At 34.5% G+C, this 19,928-nt stretch overlaps 1 protein-coding gene and 1 pseudogene across 2 annotated transcripts; one reads left to right on the top strand and one right to left on the bottom strand.

Annotated features, from left to right (window-relative positions):
- The first annotated feature begins 846 nt into the window (after nucleotides 1–846).
- On the top strand, nucleotides 847–8,685 carry LOC121252948 (cyclin-dependent kinase C-1-like). 2 transcript variants are annotated; one of them, XM_041152808.1, is made up of 13 exons: nucleotides 946–1,083; nucleotides 3,339–3,499; nucleotides 3,615–3,696; nucleotides 3,835–3,925; nucleotides 4,033–4,062; nucleotides 4,237–4,346; nucleotides 4,439–4,511; nucleotides 4,645–4,765; nucleotides 4,935–5,052; nucleotides 6,330–6,469; nucleotides 6,588–6,645; nucleotides 7,264–7,334; nucleotides 7,841–8,685. In XM_041152808.1, exons 3-13 carry the CDS (start codon nucleotides 3,625–3,627, stop codon nucleotides 8,385–8,387), a joined length of 1,431 nt encoding a protein of 476 aa, XP_041008742.1. In that variant the 5' UTR covers nucleotides 946–1,083; nucleotides 3,339–3,499; nucleotides 3,615–3,624; the 3' UTR covers nucleotides 8,388–8,685. The 2 variants fall into 2 exon arrangements, with proteins under 2 accessions (XP_041008740.1, XP_041008742.1); XM_041152806.1 differs by lacking the exon at nucleotides 3,339–3,499 and having other exon boundaries at nucleotides 847–1,083.
- Nucleotides 8,686–13,628: 4,943 nt separating this feature from the next.
- On the bottom strand, nucleotides 13,629–15,515 carry LOC121252947 (annotated as a pseudogene).
- Nucleotides 15,516–19,928: the final 4,413 nt, after the last annotated feature.

The following is a 19,928-nucleotide window of genomic DNA, read 5'->3' as shown; positions in this document are numbered from 1 at the left end:
TTTGCAAAACACACGTTTTGCATAAAAAAAATAAAAATAAATAATAATAATAATAAAAGCAGTCACGAAAGACGTGGAATGTGTGCTGGCTGTTACTTAGAAGATCTCAAATAATAATACACGCGTATTGAACAAGAAAAATACTACTCTTACAGCCAGTTTCTGCTATGAGTTTTTTATTTTTTATTTTTTTCAACTTAATGATTAAGTAAGTATTTTTTTAATAATATTATGAATTGTTTTATTTTTTTAAATATATTTAAATGTGTTAAAAAATATATGTAAAAAAATACAAAAAAAAAAAACTTCCAAAAGTACTAGCGGGAGCCCCAGCGAGAGCTCTCAGCAGTGGGAGTAGCACCGCTCATTGAACAAACGTACTCGTCATCCAGTGTGATAATTCATCAAAGTTATCTTTAAAATTTAATGAAAATTACATAATTTTTATAAATCTAAAATTTTTATAGTCATAAATTCATATTGAATTAGCTATTGAATTTATCAAAATAATAATATAATATTATTTTTTTAATAAAAATATTTTTATTTTTTTTATATTTTACAATTACACTAATAATATATTAATTAATAATTTAATTTGATTTTTACATTATTATTACAAGACAGTTAAAAATTAAATATGAATAAAAAATATTTTAAAGATTAAAAATAAATAAAAAAATAAATTTAATGAATAAATAGTAACTTTCAAATCTATAAAAACTTTTTTATTTATTATAGTAAAAATTTCATACTTATCTCTTTAACTAATCAAATACAATTTTATTTTGATAAAATTTATCATACTTTACATTTGAATAGGAAGCCAATGCCAATTCTCAAGGGTTCCAAAAACGAGAAGAACAGAAAATAAAGCCCCCGGAGAGAGCAGAGTCATCCGCTGCGTTTTTCCCTCCCAGAAAAGGAAGAGACCAGCGAGCGGGAGTGAGAGCAAGGGAAGCAAGAGAGCGAGATGGCTGTAGCTGGACCAGGGCAGCTGAACGTGGAGGAGTACCCTTCGTGGGGGTCCCGAAGCGTCGACTGTTTCGAGAAATTGGAGCAAATCGGCGAAGGCACCTACGGGTCTGTCCCCTCCACAATATTTTTTTATGAGAATCTCCACACATAATTCTCTTCTCGTTGATTTATTTTTTTCTTATATTCTTGGTTCGTTCTCTTACGCGAGACATAGTTTTGCCTTGGTTGTTTTTTAGTTGGAGTCGTGGATCCGGCAGTGGTGGTTTTTTTTTGTGTTGCGGCCCTCGGGTTCTCTTATTTGAAATGTATCACCTAATGATTTTTTGAGGATTCTCGGATTTTTATTTGGTGGGTTCATAGTTAATAGTGGGAACAAGTTTTACAGACGAAGAGTTTTCTCGACAAGATATAATTTTTTTGGTCAGTTCTGTGGGTGTGCGAGATCGTATTGTTTGTTGCAAAAACTAGTTTGAGTAATTGATTCATTGGGGTTTATCTCGTTGTTTGATTGTTGAAGCCCCCCCTTATTTGGAAAAATTGTGGGTTTTTCTTATAAAGAGCTTTAAGCATTCTCGATTTCTCATTTTTGAGCCTCATTGGCTTCCTTTTTGTATGGTTTAAGGTTTTATTTGTTTCATTTATTTGCTTATCAGTTCATTACTTAATAAAACAAAAATATTTGCTTATGACTTTAACATTCGGGTTTTTTTCCTTTTTGTAGTGGGATTCTATTAGTTACTACTTAAAGCGATCATTGTTGCTCAATCCCTAATGAATGTAACTACAAATTTTTGCCAAGGCTTTTGCTTCTCTAGGAGGGTTTGGGCATTAAAACTATAAAGGCATTAGATTTTTTTTGTTTGATTGGCACCGGGTGTCCTAGAACAACGTCCCGACTAACCCCGGGGGTCATTAGAATTGTTCTTGCTTCCGTTTTTCATGGGATACTAGTGCTTTCCAGATGTAGAGTACAGCATATATGAAGTAGTTAGATGATGCCACACATCTGAGGCACAGCAATGATAATTCTGGCCACACTTGATTGGGATCAGACATAGTGTAACTACAAATTTTTGCCAAGGCTTTTGCTTCTCTAGGAGGGTTTGGGCATTAAAACTATAAAGGCATTAGATTTTTTTTGTTTGATTGGCACCGGGTGTCCTAGAACAATGTCCCGACTAACCCCGGGGGTCATTAGAATTGTTCTTGCTTCCGTTTTTCATGGGATACTAGTGCTTTCCAGATGTAGAGTACAGCATATATGAAGTAGTTAGATGATGCCACACATCTGAGGCACAGCAATGATAATTCTGGCCACACTTGATTGGGATCAGACATAGTGTAACAACCCAGCGTAATAACATCGAGAAGATTAATAAATTTTAAGCTTCCCTTGAATCACTTATGTTAGGAAATACACAGTAATAAAATGAAACATTACAATGAAATGAAAAATTTAAACGAAACTAGCTTGGATTGAGGCACGAAAATCTCTCTCTTTAGGAGATTCAAGGCCTCTGCGGTATGTAAATTTTCAATTGAACCGGTGAAGCAGACCTTCGCTTGACTTGTCTCCTCCAGGATACAACAGCCCAACTGATCTTCATATAGCTCGAACCAACTCTGCACACGTGATTGAACCCAAAACTCCTCTAAAAATAACACCTCTCTATTGTATGGAAAATTCTCAATAATCTCTAAACACTACCTTATTTTATCTTTGTAAAAACTCTCACTTTACGTACAATAGTGGACAAAAAGATAGCTTCTAACTTTTTTCTCAATCTTTTGTATGCCCCACTACTATCTTCTTAAAGCCCCCGCCCCCTCCCCCCCTCTTTTTTTTTTTCAAAATACTATACGTTTGTAGTTTTTCCAGATCCCATCATGTGCCATAAATGCAGGTCTTACTCCTACATTCTAGAAAACCACCCAAACAAACCAAACGGCCGTCTTTTTTCATCCCCATTAAAAACAAACTTGAAGATTTTCATCAAATTGTTGGCACTTTGAATGATTTGGTTTAAAACTTCCTCAACAAAAAAAATCTAAGGAAAGCAACGGTAATATTAAAAAAAATCTTACTAACAAATACAATCTATTAAAAAATACCAGCAACTTATATAGCTCAATTTCACCTAGTAAGCAGCTAATGTGAGGCTTAGCACACACATGACTGCCTTTATAACCTAGCCACCATGTGAGTTATTCATATTCTCAATGTGGACTAGGATGTTGCATGGAATTCATCTTATAGGAAGCAGTTAGATGGTGCCACCTTTTTGAAGCACAGCTTTGAAAACTGTATCAACAACTGATTATGTTACTGTAAACATGACAGATTCTTTTTGGTTGGTAAGGCAAAGAAAACATGAATGGAGTTGGACACAATACGTGATTATCTCATTTTTCTTTTGAAGATTTTGATAGTAACTTAAATAGCTGTGGTGAGGGGCCATGAGCCTGATATTTGTCGATAAAAAATGGAGTTTTGTTGATATTTACTGTGAGATGCGACAAGGTATGTAAGGCAATTACAGATTTTTCAAGCTTTTCATTTTGTTTCCTAGGTTTTTTTCTATTGTCTCTACGCACTAGAGGATCAATTGAATATTTGAGCATGTGTGTTTTTGCAGTCAAGTTTACATGGCCAGAGAAATCAGAACTGGGGAAATTGTTGCTTTGAAAAAGATACGCATGGACAATGAAAAAGAAGGGGTAATTTCTCATTCCATTTACTATTTCTTCTTATCTATGTCAATTATAGCCCACCAAAGAACTGAGGTGTGTGTGTACTGAAGCATACAGATTCATGATTATTTGAATAATTTGTCGGGCATGTTTTTCTTTACGCAGTTTCCTATAACTGCCATTCGAGAAATTAAAATTTTGAAGAAGCTTCATCATGAAAACGTTATTAAGCTGAAAGAGATTGTGACCTCTCCAGGTACTTTGATTTTCTCGGCTTTGAGGAACTCCATCTTCATTAGATTCTCAACAACAATATTAAACTGATTTTGTTCATACCTTCTTTATTTTGCCTTTGTCTTCAAGGTCCTGAGACAGATGAGCAAGGGAATCAAGGTGAGAGAGCTGTTGTATGCTTTCCAGATTAGTTGGTTCTATTAGTTTCTTTTTCTTGCTTGTCATCCCTCTCATTTCCTTACGGTTGTACATGTGGTTTAAAGGTGTCCTGGTACCAAAAGTATGGAATAGATGGTAATTTCTAACATCATTATATGTTTGTTGGGACTACAGATGGTAATAAGTTTAAGGGAGGCATCTACATGGTTTTTGAGTACATGGACCATGACTTGACTGGTCTTGCTGATCGTCCTGGGCTGAGATTTACAGTTCCCCAGATCAAAGTAATTTGTGTTTGAAATTGAAAGGAGTTTATGCGTTTTGTAACCAAACACCTAATGCATGAAAATTTACTGATATATATTTCTTTATCCAGTGTTATATGAAGCAGTTATTGACTGGGCTCCATTACTGTCATGTTAATCAAGTTCTTCATCGGGACATTAAAGGTGATTTCATTGTGTTTTCAGTTAAAATGAAATATATTATTCCATACTGTTGTTAATTATTATTATTATAATTATTATTTATTTTTCATTTTTGTGATCAGGGGGCTATGTTTGACTAATGCCTTTCTCGCAGGTTCTAATCTTTTGATAGATAATGAGGGAAATTTGAAGCTAGCAGACTTTGGGCTTGCACGATCATTTTCTACTGACCACACTGGGAATCTTACAAATCGTGTTATTACTTTGTGGTATAGGTAAATATTTAATTTCAGTCACTTATAAAAGAAAATTAATTTCAGTCAGTGAGTGTGATTCTCCCTACACCAAGCCCGTGATATTTTCAAGCATATCCTCATTTTCCGTTAATTTTTTTGAGCATCCCAATTTCCATTTAGTTGGTTCAGACTGGTATGATTTGGGCAGGCCACCAGAGTTGCTGCTAGGAGCTACGAAGTATGGTCCAGCTGTTGATATGTGGTCTGTTGGTTGCATTTTTGCTGAGCTTTTGAATGGAAAACCGATCTTGCCTGGGAAAAATGAGGTTAGATATGGTCACAGTTTTTTTTTTTTTTTTTTGGGTCTGATAATTGGTATGCAGAATCTTGTTCTGATGTGCATATGCAGCCTCATTCTGGTTTTGCATTCAGTATCGTTGGTGGTGTAAAATGGGAGTGAATATGACTGTTTTGGATTGCAGTTATGGATTGCAGCGACCTGCCTTTTCAACTTGAATTTTCCTTTTCTTCCTTTTTCCTTGAGAGATATGTTTTTGGCAGGGATCTAGTTTCAAATCCCCCTAGGTCAAAGGTTCAAATCCCCTTGGGTGCAAACAATCTTTAGGGGCCATTGGATTGGGGGATTTTCTCCTTGAATTTTACCTGAGATGCACTTGCGAGGAAACTCCTTGCCGAGGGTATGTACACCCCTAGGATTAGTTAAGATGCTGTTCACGGACACCCGGTGTCAATCAAGAAAAGGGATCTAGTTTCAAACAGTAATTTAGACTGTGAAGGTTAAATTCCAGAATATTTCGTCAAAAGTACATTTTTTAAAAAACATATTAGCTTGGGGGCTTATGAGCTGAGGAAAAGGCTTCTAATATTAGAATGGGGCCATAGATTCTCCTTGTGTGTTTGCTCTATTTCCAGTGTACAAGAGAGAGGAAAGAAGTTTTATGAGAGAGCCACAAATTTTCCTTTTATGTTGGAACTGTTTTTCTTCAGCTTTGGTTAAATGATTGGGTTTTCCATTATAAAAGCTACGCTGACAACTTATCAAAAAAAAAAAAAAAAAAGCTATGCTGACAAATCCAAATGACAGTCTAGTTAGACTGGAGATCTACTCATTCTCCATTACATAATAAATTTTACAGCCCTACGCCGCTAACATCTCATTACCTCATTTTGGATAAGGATTCATAGTGCTAATCCTTGGGGCCTTTTTTATCTGTATTCAGCTAAGCCTTTAGTTGTTTCAAAAAGCTAAACACTCAAGCTGCAGTTAACGATGACTTGATTACAATTAAGTATGAAGTTGGGCTATGCTTACTTTTATCATTAAGAAAGTTCTTCTCTACTGATAAAAAAATAATAATAAAAAATTAAAAAAAAATTAAAAACACCAAAATGAAGTATGAAGTTTTTGTTTCATAGACGAAAAATTATTAGAACATTGCAAAATTTTGAGCAACCTTTGAAGAAGTGACTGTAGATGAGATTAAATGATGATACATATCGTTACACATCTCTGTCTACTTATTCTGAAATAAATAGTTTTTAATTTATACCTGTTGAAAATAATAATTCATAATTGTTCTAGCCTGAGCAACTGAACAAGATATTTGAGCTTTGTGGATCACCTGATGAGATCAACTGGCCTGGTGTTTCAAAGATGCCTTGGTACAATAATTTCAAGCCATCAAGGCCCATGAAGAGACGTATCAGAGAGGTTTTCAGACAGTAAGTAAACATGGATTTATCTTTTGCATAAAAGAATAATGGTAAATATTAGTCAGCTAGAAGATATTGGAATACTTATTTTCTAAGTCAATTTTTTGTAATTTTATTTGGTTTACAGTTTTGACCGCCATGCACTAGATTTGCTGGACAGCATGTTAACACTGAACCCAGATAAGGTAACAATGAATCTGGATTATGACATGATTCTTACCTCATTATAATTACTGGTGTTTTAAATATATACCATTTAATTTTCAATATAATTTTTTGCATTTTCTTCAAATATTTGTTTACCACTTTTCATTTTGGGACTTAAAAATCCTTTTTGTACTTGAAATACTTGTTCCTTCATCTAGACCCATTGAAGCTTTTGGATTTGTTTTGACATATATGGTGAGCATTCATTGACAAATCACAAGTAATATGCAATCAAAACAGATGGAAAACATTATTATAGAATCATGCAGCTTAGCCATTTTATCTTTTCTTTGGGAATGGTCACAAAGTTTTTTGTATTTTATTCATGGGTTGAGCATGCTTATAAAGTAGATATAGGTGTAAATCCTAGAGGAAGAATATCAGTACCGATTCTGCATTCACTAGTACAGGGATAAGGAAGCCAGCTATTCCCGACATGCTAAATAATATATGTAACAAGCACCTCGCTATTACCTTTATTGTGCTTCTCGCGTCCGTGTTTCCTTCTCTATTTAATGAGTAACACCTTACTATTACCTTATTGTGCTTCTTGCCTCCGTGTTTCCTTCTATATTAATGATCCTTTGTTTATGTAGAGAATATCTGCTCAGGATGCCCTAGTTGCTGAGTATTTCTGGAATGATCCTTTACCTTGCGACCCCAAGAGGTATGATTCCCCCATCTTTAAATTACCTCATAGGAATTCTAAGGCCTCGTTTTCTTTCAGAAAACATCTAATCTCATCTCATATAATCATTACAACTTTTCCAACTTCCAATATAAAATAAAATAAACAATTCAACTTTTTCAAATCCCAAAACAAAAATAATATTAAAAAATATATTCTAACAATATTTTATTTAACTTTTTAACTTTAATCTCAACTCATCTCATCTCCGAAAACAAACGTGCCCTAAGATAACTTTATACATTTCATTCAAATAAAAAAGTAATGCAGAGAACAGCCTTGTCCCCAAATGTATAGGTATTTCACATTTGTGATATGCCACCCGTGGCGAACAATTGTTTGTTATCTTTTCTCATGCTTGCATAGACATGTCCCTTCGTGCCCGAACTCCTCAAGGAATTTCCAGATTTCTGCTTATCAAACAGATGCAGTCTCTTTCTTAGTCTTATAATATGTTGGACCATGTCTATGTTTGGATCATGTAGCCTGCCCAAGTACGAATCATCACATGAGTTTCAGACAAAGAAAAAAAGGCAGCAGCAACGTCAAAATGAAGAGACAGCAAAGCGACAGAAATTGCAGCACCCTCAGCAGCATGCCCGTTTGCCTCCCATCCAACAACATACTGGGCAAGCTCATCCTTCTCATTGGCATGGGCCTAATCATCCCATCAATAATGCACAGCCTCCCGTGTCTACTGGGCCTAGTCATAACCAATATGGAAGGCCCCGTGGCCCTCCTGGAGGTCCAAATAGGTACCCTCCAAGTGCAAATCAGAGTGGAGGAGGGTATAACCAAAATCGCGGGGCCCAAGTTGGAAGCTACAGTGGTGGGCCATATCCATCGCAAGGACGAGGACCACCGTATGGTGGGAGTGGCATGCCTGCTCCCAGTCAAAGAGGAGCTGCGAGTGGTTACGGAGTTGGCCCGCCAAATTATTCACAAAGTGGTCAATTTGGAGGTTCAGCTGGTGGTAGAGGTCCAAACCCGTTGGGTGGCAACCGAAATCAACAGTATGGTTGGCAGCAATAAACAGTCGAGAGAGGATATTTGAACTGAATAGGTATGGTTCAGTAGAAGTATAGAAACCAGGGTGAAGAAGGCCCAAGGTAGACTTGATCAACTTGTGTGATGTCTAGAACGCATTTGGCTAGTCATTAATTGTTTCTTAAGCTTAAATGATGTATATAGTTTTCTTTATGGAGATTTTCATATTCCATCTTTGGATGAAGCTGTAAAGATGGTGAGAATTATAGAGAAGTAAATTTGTATGAAATTATTTTTCCACCGGGTGTTTTATAAGACAATATATCAAACTGTGTTTCTTCCATTTCTTCTCTTATGAATTTCTTTTCCTTCGCAGAGTCCGTTGCAGTTTTTACTTTTCAGCAAGATTTCTGTCAGAGATCCTATACTTAGAAATCACCTCTTTTGTATATCTATTTTGCCATTCAAGCAAAATTTTCACATTGATTTATGCATATTCGAGACAAAATAATAATAAAATATTATTATTTTTTTATTATTTTTTTGCTAAAATCAATTTTTTTATATATATTTTGCAATTAGCATTCACTACATACATTTGACATTAATAATACAAATGCAATGATAAAAAATACAATTTTTTTATATATTATATTAAAAACATAATAAAATGAAAAAAATATATATATAATATATTATAATAATAAAATGAATGTGCAAGTGAATGTTTGTTGTGTTGCTGAATGAGGGAGAAAAAGAAATGATTGTAAGAGAGAGTATGAGAAGAGAGAAATAATGATTAAAATATGGTTTGTAGGGTGAATAGTAGTTTTTTAAATTTGGATAAACACTATTCATAGATAGCTAAATATTTGGATATACATAACCAATATGGAGGATTTTAGGATCATATTATGTAAATATGACTTTGTATATGCATATGCATAGACCAATGTTAATGTCCTCAGACGTAGGGGTGTACATTTAAGCCGCTTACCCGACCCGACCCAGGAATTCCGAATTACCCGACCCGAAACGAAACGGTGTGGAACGGAAGACTTCTATTTGAATTTCGAATTGAGTCGGCTAAATCGGTTAATATCCGATAACCGAACGATGTCATTTTACTTTTATAAAAAATGAGTTTTCTTCTAGACGCTAGCCCTCTTTCTCGCGCTCTTTCTTCCAGACGCTAGCCCTCTCTCTCGCACTCTGCCCTCTCACAGACTCCCTCCTCACAGACTCGCACTCACCCTCTCGCACTCTGCCCTCTCACAGACTCACACAGCCCTCACGCAGTCTCAACCCTCTCAGTTCTCACTCTCGGTGTCTTAGTCTCTCTCTCATACAGAAGGTATGGATGATTTGAACCGTTAAGGTTCTTGAGTTTGGGTTTTTCTTGGTTGTTGAACTTTTGGGTATTATGGGTTTTCGATTTTGATTTTTGGTCTCCTTAGTTCTTTCACAGCTGATACAGGTTATTCCTGATGTTGTCCTACTTTTTTTTCTTTGTAGTGATGATTGTCGATTCAAGTATGTTCAGAAATTTAAGCCCTACTCGTTGCTCCTTTGTTTTCTATTATCAAATTAAAATGGAACTCTCGTTGAGCAAGTAAAAAAAAACCAAACCAGGAGATTCTTAAAGAAAAAAATCATTATTGACTTTGCAAGAGTGTTTGACATGATTGGTACGTGCTTAAAATCCTTGTTTTCACTGAAAAATAAAGCAGTCACTCCTTCTCCCTTCATGGTGTCATTCCGATTGTGATTGCTGCTAAATTGGAAGCACTAACCCATCTAATAACAAAATACAAAAGTCAGCCTTGATATTAGTCACACTGTTCATGATCCTTATCAACTTTGTTAATAAAATGGTATTAGTATCTTTCACAAAAGAAGTATAGGTTCAACATATTTCAATAGGCACTATTTTATAGAAATATTTATCACTTGGCCACCCTTGTTTTGTCAGACATTGACCTGGATGTATATAGCTACCTAATCCACCTCTTCTTGTGGTAGGTTAGGATTTTCCAAACTGATCCGTCATACAATAAAATTGAGTTAATCGGCATAAGATCATGATCATGAAAATAATACTTTAATCATAGAAAAATACTACCTTTTATATTACAAAAATTCTATTTACAAGCACATTTATTAATATACTAAACATATCACTAATGTAGAAAGCTTGACACTTCATGATCAGTTTATGATATCAAAAAAAAAAAGATCTGTATTTTAAATTTTGTTATAATTATTATGATCACATAATAAACAGCATGATCAATGCAATTTCGTAAAGAATTTGCATTCATCTTATTCATATTTCAAAGTAATTTAAAGCGAAGAGGGTCTCCCATGAATGGTGTAGATATATAATTAATGTAATGTGACTATCGAGAGCTGTATCGTGCAAAGCAGCCAGCTTGATGATGCATGATTGAGCACCAAGCTGTCTCTGTGCAGGGACCTTATCTTTTTATATTGTAAAGTCTTGCTTCTTGGGAATCATGATACCTGATCATATATATATATATATATATATATATTGACACGTGTAATATATATTGATATATATATTAATGATGCTTTATTTATCTCAAATTGTAGTTATAGAACCTAGTGTTACTGTGCTTTCGTTAGGATCTGAATTAATCCCTAGTATAATTCATTTGGATATCTCTCTTTACAACTACTCATTCTCATGTTCACCCTCCTATCAAAAGATCTCGGGAAATGGAGGGTGGGGTGGTAATAGACCTTAGCCGTTCCAAACCCGACTGGTCAATATATATGAAGCCGTCGTTTTTATTTAAAGCCCCATATATCTATTTATTTAAACTTATGGTTAATCCTACAGTCAATGTTGCTCCCATGCATAGTTCCTTTTTAGGGCAGAGGCACCACTAGATTGAGAAGTTAGAAAAAACAAAAAAAAAATAATTTTAGGGATAAGTCTCAAATGCACTTGTGAGTCTTTTGTAAATGAGAATGTCCCACATAATACATTTACTATGCCACGAGCGAAGTTCAATATTTGCTATTCATTCACATATTATTATTAGTTGCGTGACGTCTACCCTCAATTAGGGGTGTCAAATCGTGTTAACGGGTCGTGTTCATGTCATATCAAGATATGTACATTATATTTAATGGGTCAATACGAACATGGCCCGTTAAGGATTTTGTGTCAAAATTTCAAATCTGAACACGACACGGTAAGATAATGGATCGACACGACACAATCCGTTATGACCTGTTAATGAATAAGAAATAAATTGATACGGCACGACACGACACGATCCGTTTCAACCTGTTTACGTTAATGGGTTGAACAAACACGACACGACCCGTTTGACTTAATTGATTTTTATAAATATTTAAATATAAATAATATATATAAAAAATAAAAAAACTAACTGCACGTCTAAAATTACAATTCAAACAAATATGATTCACACAATTTCTAATAATATTCATTATTAAAATTACATCTCAAATATAATAAACAAAACATACAATGTAAATATATTAATGTTACAATCTCAAATATAATAAAAAATTAAAAACACAGATCTAAACAAATTTAGAACTTGAAGAAGGAAGTTGAGCGTCCTCCTTCTCCTTTAGGTCTAAGGGTATAAAGATAAATTTAATTTTCTTAACAGGTTATAACGGGATGATCTATTAGTGACCCGTTAAGCAATCGTATCTTAACGGATCAATTCGTTTTGATCCGAATCTATTAAGACTAAATCCTAACTTATTTTTATTACGTCATGTTCATATTAGATTAACAAATCATGTCATATATTATCACCCCTACTCTCAATCATGAATGTTCCAAGTGGCTATAAAGTTCTCAGCACCACAGTTTTAAATTTCGTACCGTACCGGCCGGTACGGCCGAAATTTTTCGTTTCGGCCATCCGGCCGGTACAGGTACTATACCTGTTCCGTACCGGCCAAAATACCGGCCGTACCGGCCGGTACCGGTCATACCGGCCTAAATTTCGGCCTGTACCGGCTTATATTTCGGCCGGTACCGGCCGATATTTCGGCCTGTGTTTTTTTTTTTTTTTTTTCGTTTTTTCAAACTACAAACTTATTTTTTAACCCTCAATTCAGACTAGACTATTTATAATTTATATATATATGTATTTGTATATAATTTATTTATATATAGACTATTATTTTAGAATATAATTTATATATATTTATATATATAATTTATTTATAGATCGACTATCCCGAAATATTATCCCGAAACGCTACCCCGAAACAGTACCGGTATTGAAATATTTCGTTCCAGTGTCTTGATCGATACGGTGTCCGGTACGATATTCAAAACATTGCTTAGCACTCACTAAAAAGTAGAAAGTGTCAAAAGTCTGGACCTAATTTGTTTTTGATTGACACATCACGACTGCCTTAGCTTTCCAAAAACGTTGCCGAGATAAAGGTTATCTGCCCGACAGATCATGATCAATCAGCCTACCTAATTTTGACATATAATAGCTTATTCTAGAGATGGAAAACGATAGACACGATCAATTTTTTTAATATTTTATATAATTATATTTTAAATGAGTGACATTTGTGTAGAATAAACTTATAAAAACAACATCATTATATATAAATATCTTTATTATAAAATATGATTATAAAAAAATAATAAAAAGAACTACTGTGGTACAATAATAGACACCCTTATTTCTAGAATAATGTTAGTTGTCCCGAGGGCGTGGGTCACAAGGTTGGGTCTCGATGTCAGATTCTTCAAATTTTAACTGTATCCTGACTGATTCTCCACTAATTTCGATCGGTTCTATCGATTCTTGTCCACCTAATCTTTAGTGAGTGTAGCACGGACTCTTATTACTAGTCTTAAAATATTAGCATTGGATTCATTATTTTTATGTTTAAAATTTAACGAAAAAGTATATATTTTTTATAAATTCAAAATTTTTCTATCCATAACCTCACATTAGATTAGCTATTAGATTTATTAAAATAATAATATAATATTATTTTATTAATGATCATATTTTTAATTTATTTTTTTCATATTTTACAATTAAATTAATTATATGTTAATTAATAATTTAATTTGATACTTAAATTATTATTTCTCAACTTAAATATATTGTGGCTCAAAATTGGGAAATAATAATTTAAGTAAATAAAATAATAATTATAGAGTGTAAATAGTGAGTCTTTAAATTTAAAGATAAAGAAAAATATATTATAATTAAAAGTTTGACATTTATGGATATGATAAATTCAATATCAATATTTTAAAATTAAAATCATATTTTGAAGATTAATGCTAGTGCTTTTGGAAAGAGAAAAGGATCAGTCACTCCATTTCATTATAATTGCATAGGTACACACGTTGATTGTTCACAACCTCCAGGACTGGCCTTAGAAAAGAGAAAAGGATGGTTAACTCCATTTCATTAAAATTGCACAGGTGCACACGTAAGTACTCACAAAACAACTTTAAAAACACGTACGTAAAGGTCGAAAATCATGCCGACTTTTCCGCTCCTCTCGGTAGCTTGAATTGCTCAATGATAGACTTGCTATCCAATCCCTTGCCGAGAAAGTTTTTTCGGAACTCCTGCACTGTAAATTTCCGGTAAAGACGCGGTTTTTCGGCAGATACTAGTTCTTCCAGTGGTCCAAAGTACTCAGAATCGCCGTGATTCCCCGCGTTAAAAAATATCACTACTGAGATTCGAGGGTACTTGCATGGATTAGCCAAAACACGATGCTCCACGCTTGTGTAATTGTCGTTGGAGATTATCTGCCAAATATATATAGAAATCTAGCTCAAATATATATAGTGGGGCTACTATGCCGCCCACTCGTATCTTTTTTTTAATTGTTTTTCTTTTTTTATTTTTTTTAATATATTTAAATATTTTAAAATAAAAAATAAAATAAAATATACCAATACATTTAAAATTATTTTTTTAATTATTAAAAAAATTTTACTGAACAGTAAAATAGAGCGATAGAAATGGGAGGAAAAAATAGTGTTCTCCATTTCTTAAGTTTTAAGAACCGCCCTGCACGACAAAACCTTTAACAAATATGCATGATGAATGTTGTGAATTTAAGTGAGAGTTTGCTCAAGAAATTATTAGATCAGTTCATTGATGAAATGAACAAACATGTTTTTGTGACTGAGTTACGGAAATGAGATATTTACTTGGATGAAGTCTCCAATGTTGATGGTCAAAGCTCCAGGGATGGGTTTCACATTCACCCACTCATCACCATGCTTTACTTGCAAGCCCGGCACCTGGTTCTGCAACAACACCGTCAACCCGGAATCTGTGTGAGATGTGATCCCCACGGTCAGATCCGGGCGTGGACAGTACGGATAGCAGTGGCCCACGAGCAGTTTACGGGCAAAAAACCCCAGCTCCTTGAACCTTCCAGCCTCCACTCCCAACCCTTCAGACAGTAACTCGAACAAAGCCTCAGCCACCTTTGTTGCATGCGATTCCCATGCGAGCACCTCTTTCCTACAGATCTCCGGGATTTCCTCCTCCTTTGCTCGTACTTTCTCTGGCGACAACCACACCGCGAGGGAGTCATGCCAGGTGGCTGCCTTGGCTCGGTACAAGTCGTTGTTGGTCGCATACATGACGCCATGCGACTCTTGACGCTTATAGTGCTTGGCCCTGACCTCCTGAGGCTGGTCGTGGAAGGCTCCGATCGCGTTTATCGTTTCGTCGAGGACGGAGACCGGTACGCCATGGTTGATCACTTGGAAGAAGCCCCATGTGGCCGTTGCTTCTTTGATTTCAGCAACAAGTTTCTGTCGTTCGAGGGGGAATACTTCAAATGGGCTAGATCGATTACCGGTATGCTTTTTGTGTTGCAAGCTTGAGAGGGTTTCTTGAGGTCGGAGATAGTCTCCGGTGGGTGAACGAAGAAGCGGGGGATTGAGGTGATGCCGGAGTCGGCGAGTCCCTTGACACCCACCTTGGATTCGTCGAATTCCTTGACTTCTTTCATACGGTCGTATGCGGGAGTAACACCAGCGTCGACGTCTGCCATGTGCTTCAATTATGTGTTTGTTTTTCGGCGTCTGTTAATAACTATAGAGTACAACTTCTAGCCGAATAATTTTTGTTGTGTATCAATATATGGCCTGCTTATGTATATATATACAAGGTAAGAGCATGCCCAATTGGAAAGACATGAAAAATGCTACCTGTCAATTCACAATTGACAAAAGAATAGAATTTAAATTCATACAAATTCTCAACTTTAAGTATGAATAGTTTCATCTGTATTTTAAAATTTTATTCCTATTATAAAGAACATCACATATGTTAGGTGCAAAATATTGATAACTATAACATATAAATTTTCATAAACACATTTACAATTACACATAAATTTTTTGTAGTTATATATACAATAATTGAAAGTTTTGGAAAAAAGTTTCAAAATAGTTATTTGATGTTTTAGGCACATTATTAACGGATAATACATTAAGTTTATTTTGGCTTAATTTCCCAAATTCGTACATAAGTGTGCCCAAGACTATCATCCATTTTTTATCTTGGATTTTATTTGCAATATATTCTTCATATATGAGAGGTCCTCCTGTAAGGATAAAAACATATAAAAGCATTCACATCTGGTTCCCTAAATTTTAGCTAAAAAGGACACTCCCTATAATTTTATCATAAATTTTACTTATTTTTAAAAAACCTTCTACATCACATTCCCTATCATTTCTTTATTTTATTGAAATAATATTCTTCTATTCTTTCTTTATTAATTTTTTCTCACTTTCATTTACAAACTTAACTACTCAATATTTTTTCTTATGTTTTGAACTATTACTCTAGTGAATATTTTAAACAAAAATTTAAATTATTTTTTACAGGTATGATAATATTTTTAAAATTATTATTTAAAACTATAATAAATATGAGTACGAGAGAAATTGTAGATGATTGGAAGAAGAATTTATTTTATTTATTGGAATAAAATATTAATAAAAGATGATTTAGGGGATGAATAGTGATTCCATATATTTGGAGAACCACTGTTCATCCCCTAAATCAAAATCCTAAAATAGGGAATGCGATGAGAGGGGGGTTTTTGAGCTTTTCCATAAATTATTCCTTATAATTTAGGGATAACAGTGAAATAGGGCATGAGATGGGAATGCTCTAAGAAGGTAATGTATTAAATTTTTTAAACATACTTAAAAGTATAAATCTTACCTCCCCTGCATGTTGTACAAGATTTATCATTGTACAAACCAAGATTCGTTCGACTGCAGATCCAAAAGCAACTATTGGGATTGAGGTGCTATCATCAAATGCTTCTAAATAAACTTGAAATCTAAGAATGGTAAAAAATTATTATTTGTTGATATTAGCAATTAATATATTCTAATTGTAATGTAAAAATTGTTAACTTCAAAATATCAACAAAAATATTTACCTTGATTATTCACAAATTCGCATCCTTCATCTCCATTTCATCTCAACCAACCTCCAATCTCCATATCTTAAAAAAATATAAAGAAACAAAATCATTCAAAAGAGTGTAAAAAGGTTAATTTTTTTATAAAAAATAAGAGATATGATTTTAAACAATAAAATTGCACCATCATTGCTGGTATAGATTTCAGGCCTTCTGCAATTTCAGATATTTTTATTATTGGATCAGCAGAACTGCTTGAAGCTAATGCGCTTGGCCTATCACAATCGTTTGCAATTATTTTTTCAAGCAATGCATTATTTTCTATTGCCTTGAATATTTGAATTAATAATTAAACTAAAACATTGAAACAAGAAAAAATACGTGTTAGATATATATGGTAGTATATCAAGAGAAGCCAATATAAAATTTATATTGCATTTAAATAACAAATGTAATAAATTATTTTAAATAAGCTGTTTACCATGTACGTAATGGAACAATGGATGCAAGAAGATGTTCAATAGTGAAAACACTCGTTGGTCTTGACTACAAGCATAAGCCTACATTATAAACATGTATGAATAAATATACAAATACATGATGGATAATTAATAAGAATGTTGATATTAACAGGAAGTACCATTATAGGAAGAGACTTTGATTCTTGTTCCAAGAATAATTGGCTTTGGTAGAATAATATTATAAATTTGATGGCACTTGTTGTGGACAAATCGATTCCACATCGTACGTAGAAGTTTTAGACTATCTAAATTATAAATAATGTTAAATTTATAATAATAAAACTATTACAAGATATTAAATTAGAAACTCCATCAATTCAAGATTATATATATTCATACCTTGGATCAATTAGGTATATGTCTTGGACCAATGCTTTTCTGTGGCTTGTGTTCACTTCCTTTGATGCATTCATAAAAATTGCAATTGCCAAAATATCTAATTTACAAATTTTTTTTTCGTTACTCAGTAGTAAGAGAAAACTATATAAAGATATCGACATATTTATATAGTAGTTATGTATTTCTGCATCTGTATCTGTGTATACACCAAGTTGGTTCAACGGAATGATTGTATATTTTGGCGTCTAAGTGGTGACTCGTCATCTTCAATATTCTCAACAACAGTCCTAGAGTTTATTATCCATTGGAACTCGTATGCCTATCTTTTATGTCTTGGATCTTCTTTTTTTTTTTTTTTAACTCTCATTCTTTATTAAAACAATCATCACTTATAGTGGAGGGAAACCTTATACATCATATAACTCAAACAAATAAACAAAACAAACCAATAAAGAATAGAGTGGAAACAAACCAACAACGATATAAAGTTAAAATCGAAGACTTGGAATTCTCATCTTATCCATTCGAATGATTCCTCTCAATCTAGTTGGCAAAACATCACCAGCAAAATATCTCCTTGTAATGCCTCCCTCTCTTTGACGTGCCAAGAAATCTGCTGCCTGATTACCTTCTCTAAATTGATGTTTTATAGAGAAATGAAGACCTTGTAACTTCTCCTCTAGTATTTTCCAAAAGTGCCAAATATTTTAGAGAAAACAGCCTTGATATTTCCAAGAGAGTCACGGATGATCCCACCACCACCGCAGGAGCCAGGATTACATCTACATGAGCCATTTATATTCAGCTTCAACCAACCTGCAGGAGGCTTTTCCCAGACTATTTGGCGAGGCAATATGATCTTTGGCGATGATGTCTTCACCTGTAGAGATTCCAGAACCTTTTTATAGAAGACAGAGCACCCTTCACGCCCTCTGCAATTTTTGCGAGCCAGAACCTCACCGATAACCAAACAACTTCTTTCGAGTTGCACTTTCCTTCCATGCGGGCTTTGCACCATCTAAGCCATAGTCTCCAAGTAATTACAACAAGCAACACACCTATAATTTTGCCTTTTTGAGTTTCCTTTTTAGCACATCTGAACCATCTACTGATTTTCACCCTCCAAGGCTCGTCGTCCATATTGAAAATACCCAAAGCTAAAGCAGCTCTTTTCCACACCATACTTGAATGTTACCCCAACTCAGTATGTGGCTGAGAGACTCCTCATGTCTATCCACATAGCAGTTGCAACATGATACCATATCATGTCCCAGGTTCCACACTCTCTCATCTACTGGTAAACATTGGAATAGAGCCTTCCACATGCACATAGATATTTTTTTTGGAAGAAATTTATGCCAGACCCACTCCATCCACAAACATTTCTCTCCTTTTACCCTGACCACCCCCCATGCAGAAGCAGTAGAAAATTTACCATCTATGGATGGCTTCCAAATAAACATATCAGGTCGTTATTTGTTATTGATGGAATAACATTAAAATCTCGTTTGTTTTTTGGACCCCTAACAAATCTATTAGCACCTCGGCATCCCAAGTATCAGACGCCCAACAATCTTAAATTTTAATATTACGATGTTGGATCTTGTGAGAAGACGCAACCAAAGGACCATTACTAAGCCACTTGTCAAACCAGAACAAGGCTTTTCCTTCTCTAACCTTCACATAAACCTCTGAAAAAACCTTCAAATTTGTCTTCCAAAATCAAGATCCTGCAAGGGTCGAAATTGCTAAAACCATGTGTCCTGTTTTAACGTATTTAGCCTTAAAGAAACGAGTCCAAAGATTATCTACTGTCATAAGTCTCCATGCAAACTTCATGTGAAAAGCTATTTGGAAATTTATCAAGTCCCTTACACCAATACCCCCTTCATCTAAAGGTTTACACACCTTCAACCAAGCGTGCCATTTCATTTTCGCCCTATCACTACTCTCCCCCCAGAGAAAAGAAAAGAGCAAGGAATTTATTTTCTAATCACTACCAGCAAAACTGCCATAACCGCCAGCGTATGGGACACCGTACATGATAAAACATGTCTAAATTCTATTAAGGATTAGTCGACCTCCCTGAGACAACAACCTCATCTTCCAACTAGTCACTTTATTACGAATTTTTGAGACCAACGGTTCTAACATATGAGCAGTTAGATGTCCAAGAACCAAGGTGCCCCAAGGTACATTATTGAGAATTTTCCTTCGATAAAACCCGTCAAACGCAAAAGCCCCCTTCTTCTGGAAT

Source organism: Juglans microcarpa x Juglans regia, chromosome 2S, assembly GCF_004785595.1.
Source record: "Juglans microcarpa x Juglans regia isolate MS1-56 chromosome 2S, Jm3101_v1.0, whole genome shotgun sequence".
In the NCBI taxonomy this organism is placed as follows: Eukaryota; Viridiplantae; Streptophyta; class Magnoliopsida; order Fagales; family Juglandaceae; genus Juglans; species Juglans microcarpa x Juglans regia.
Note: the sequence above shows the minus strand (reverse complement) of the source record. Positions and strands in the feature narration are given on the sequence as shown.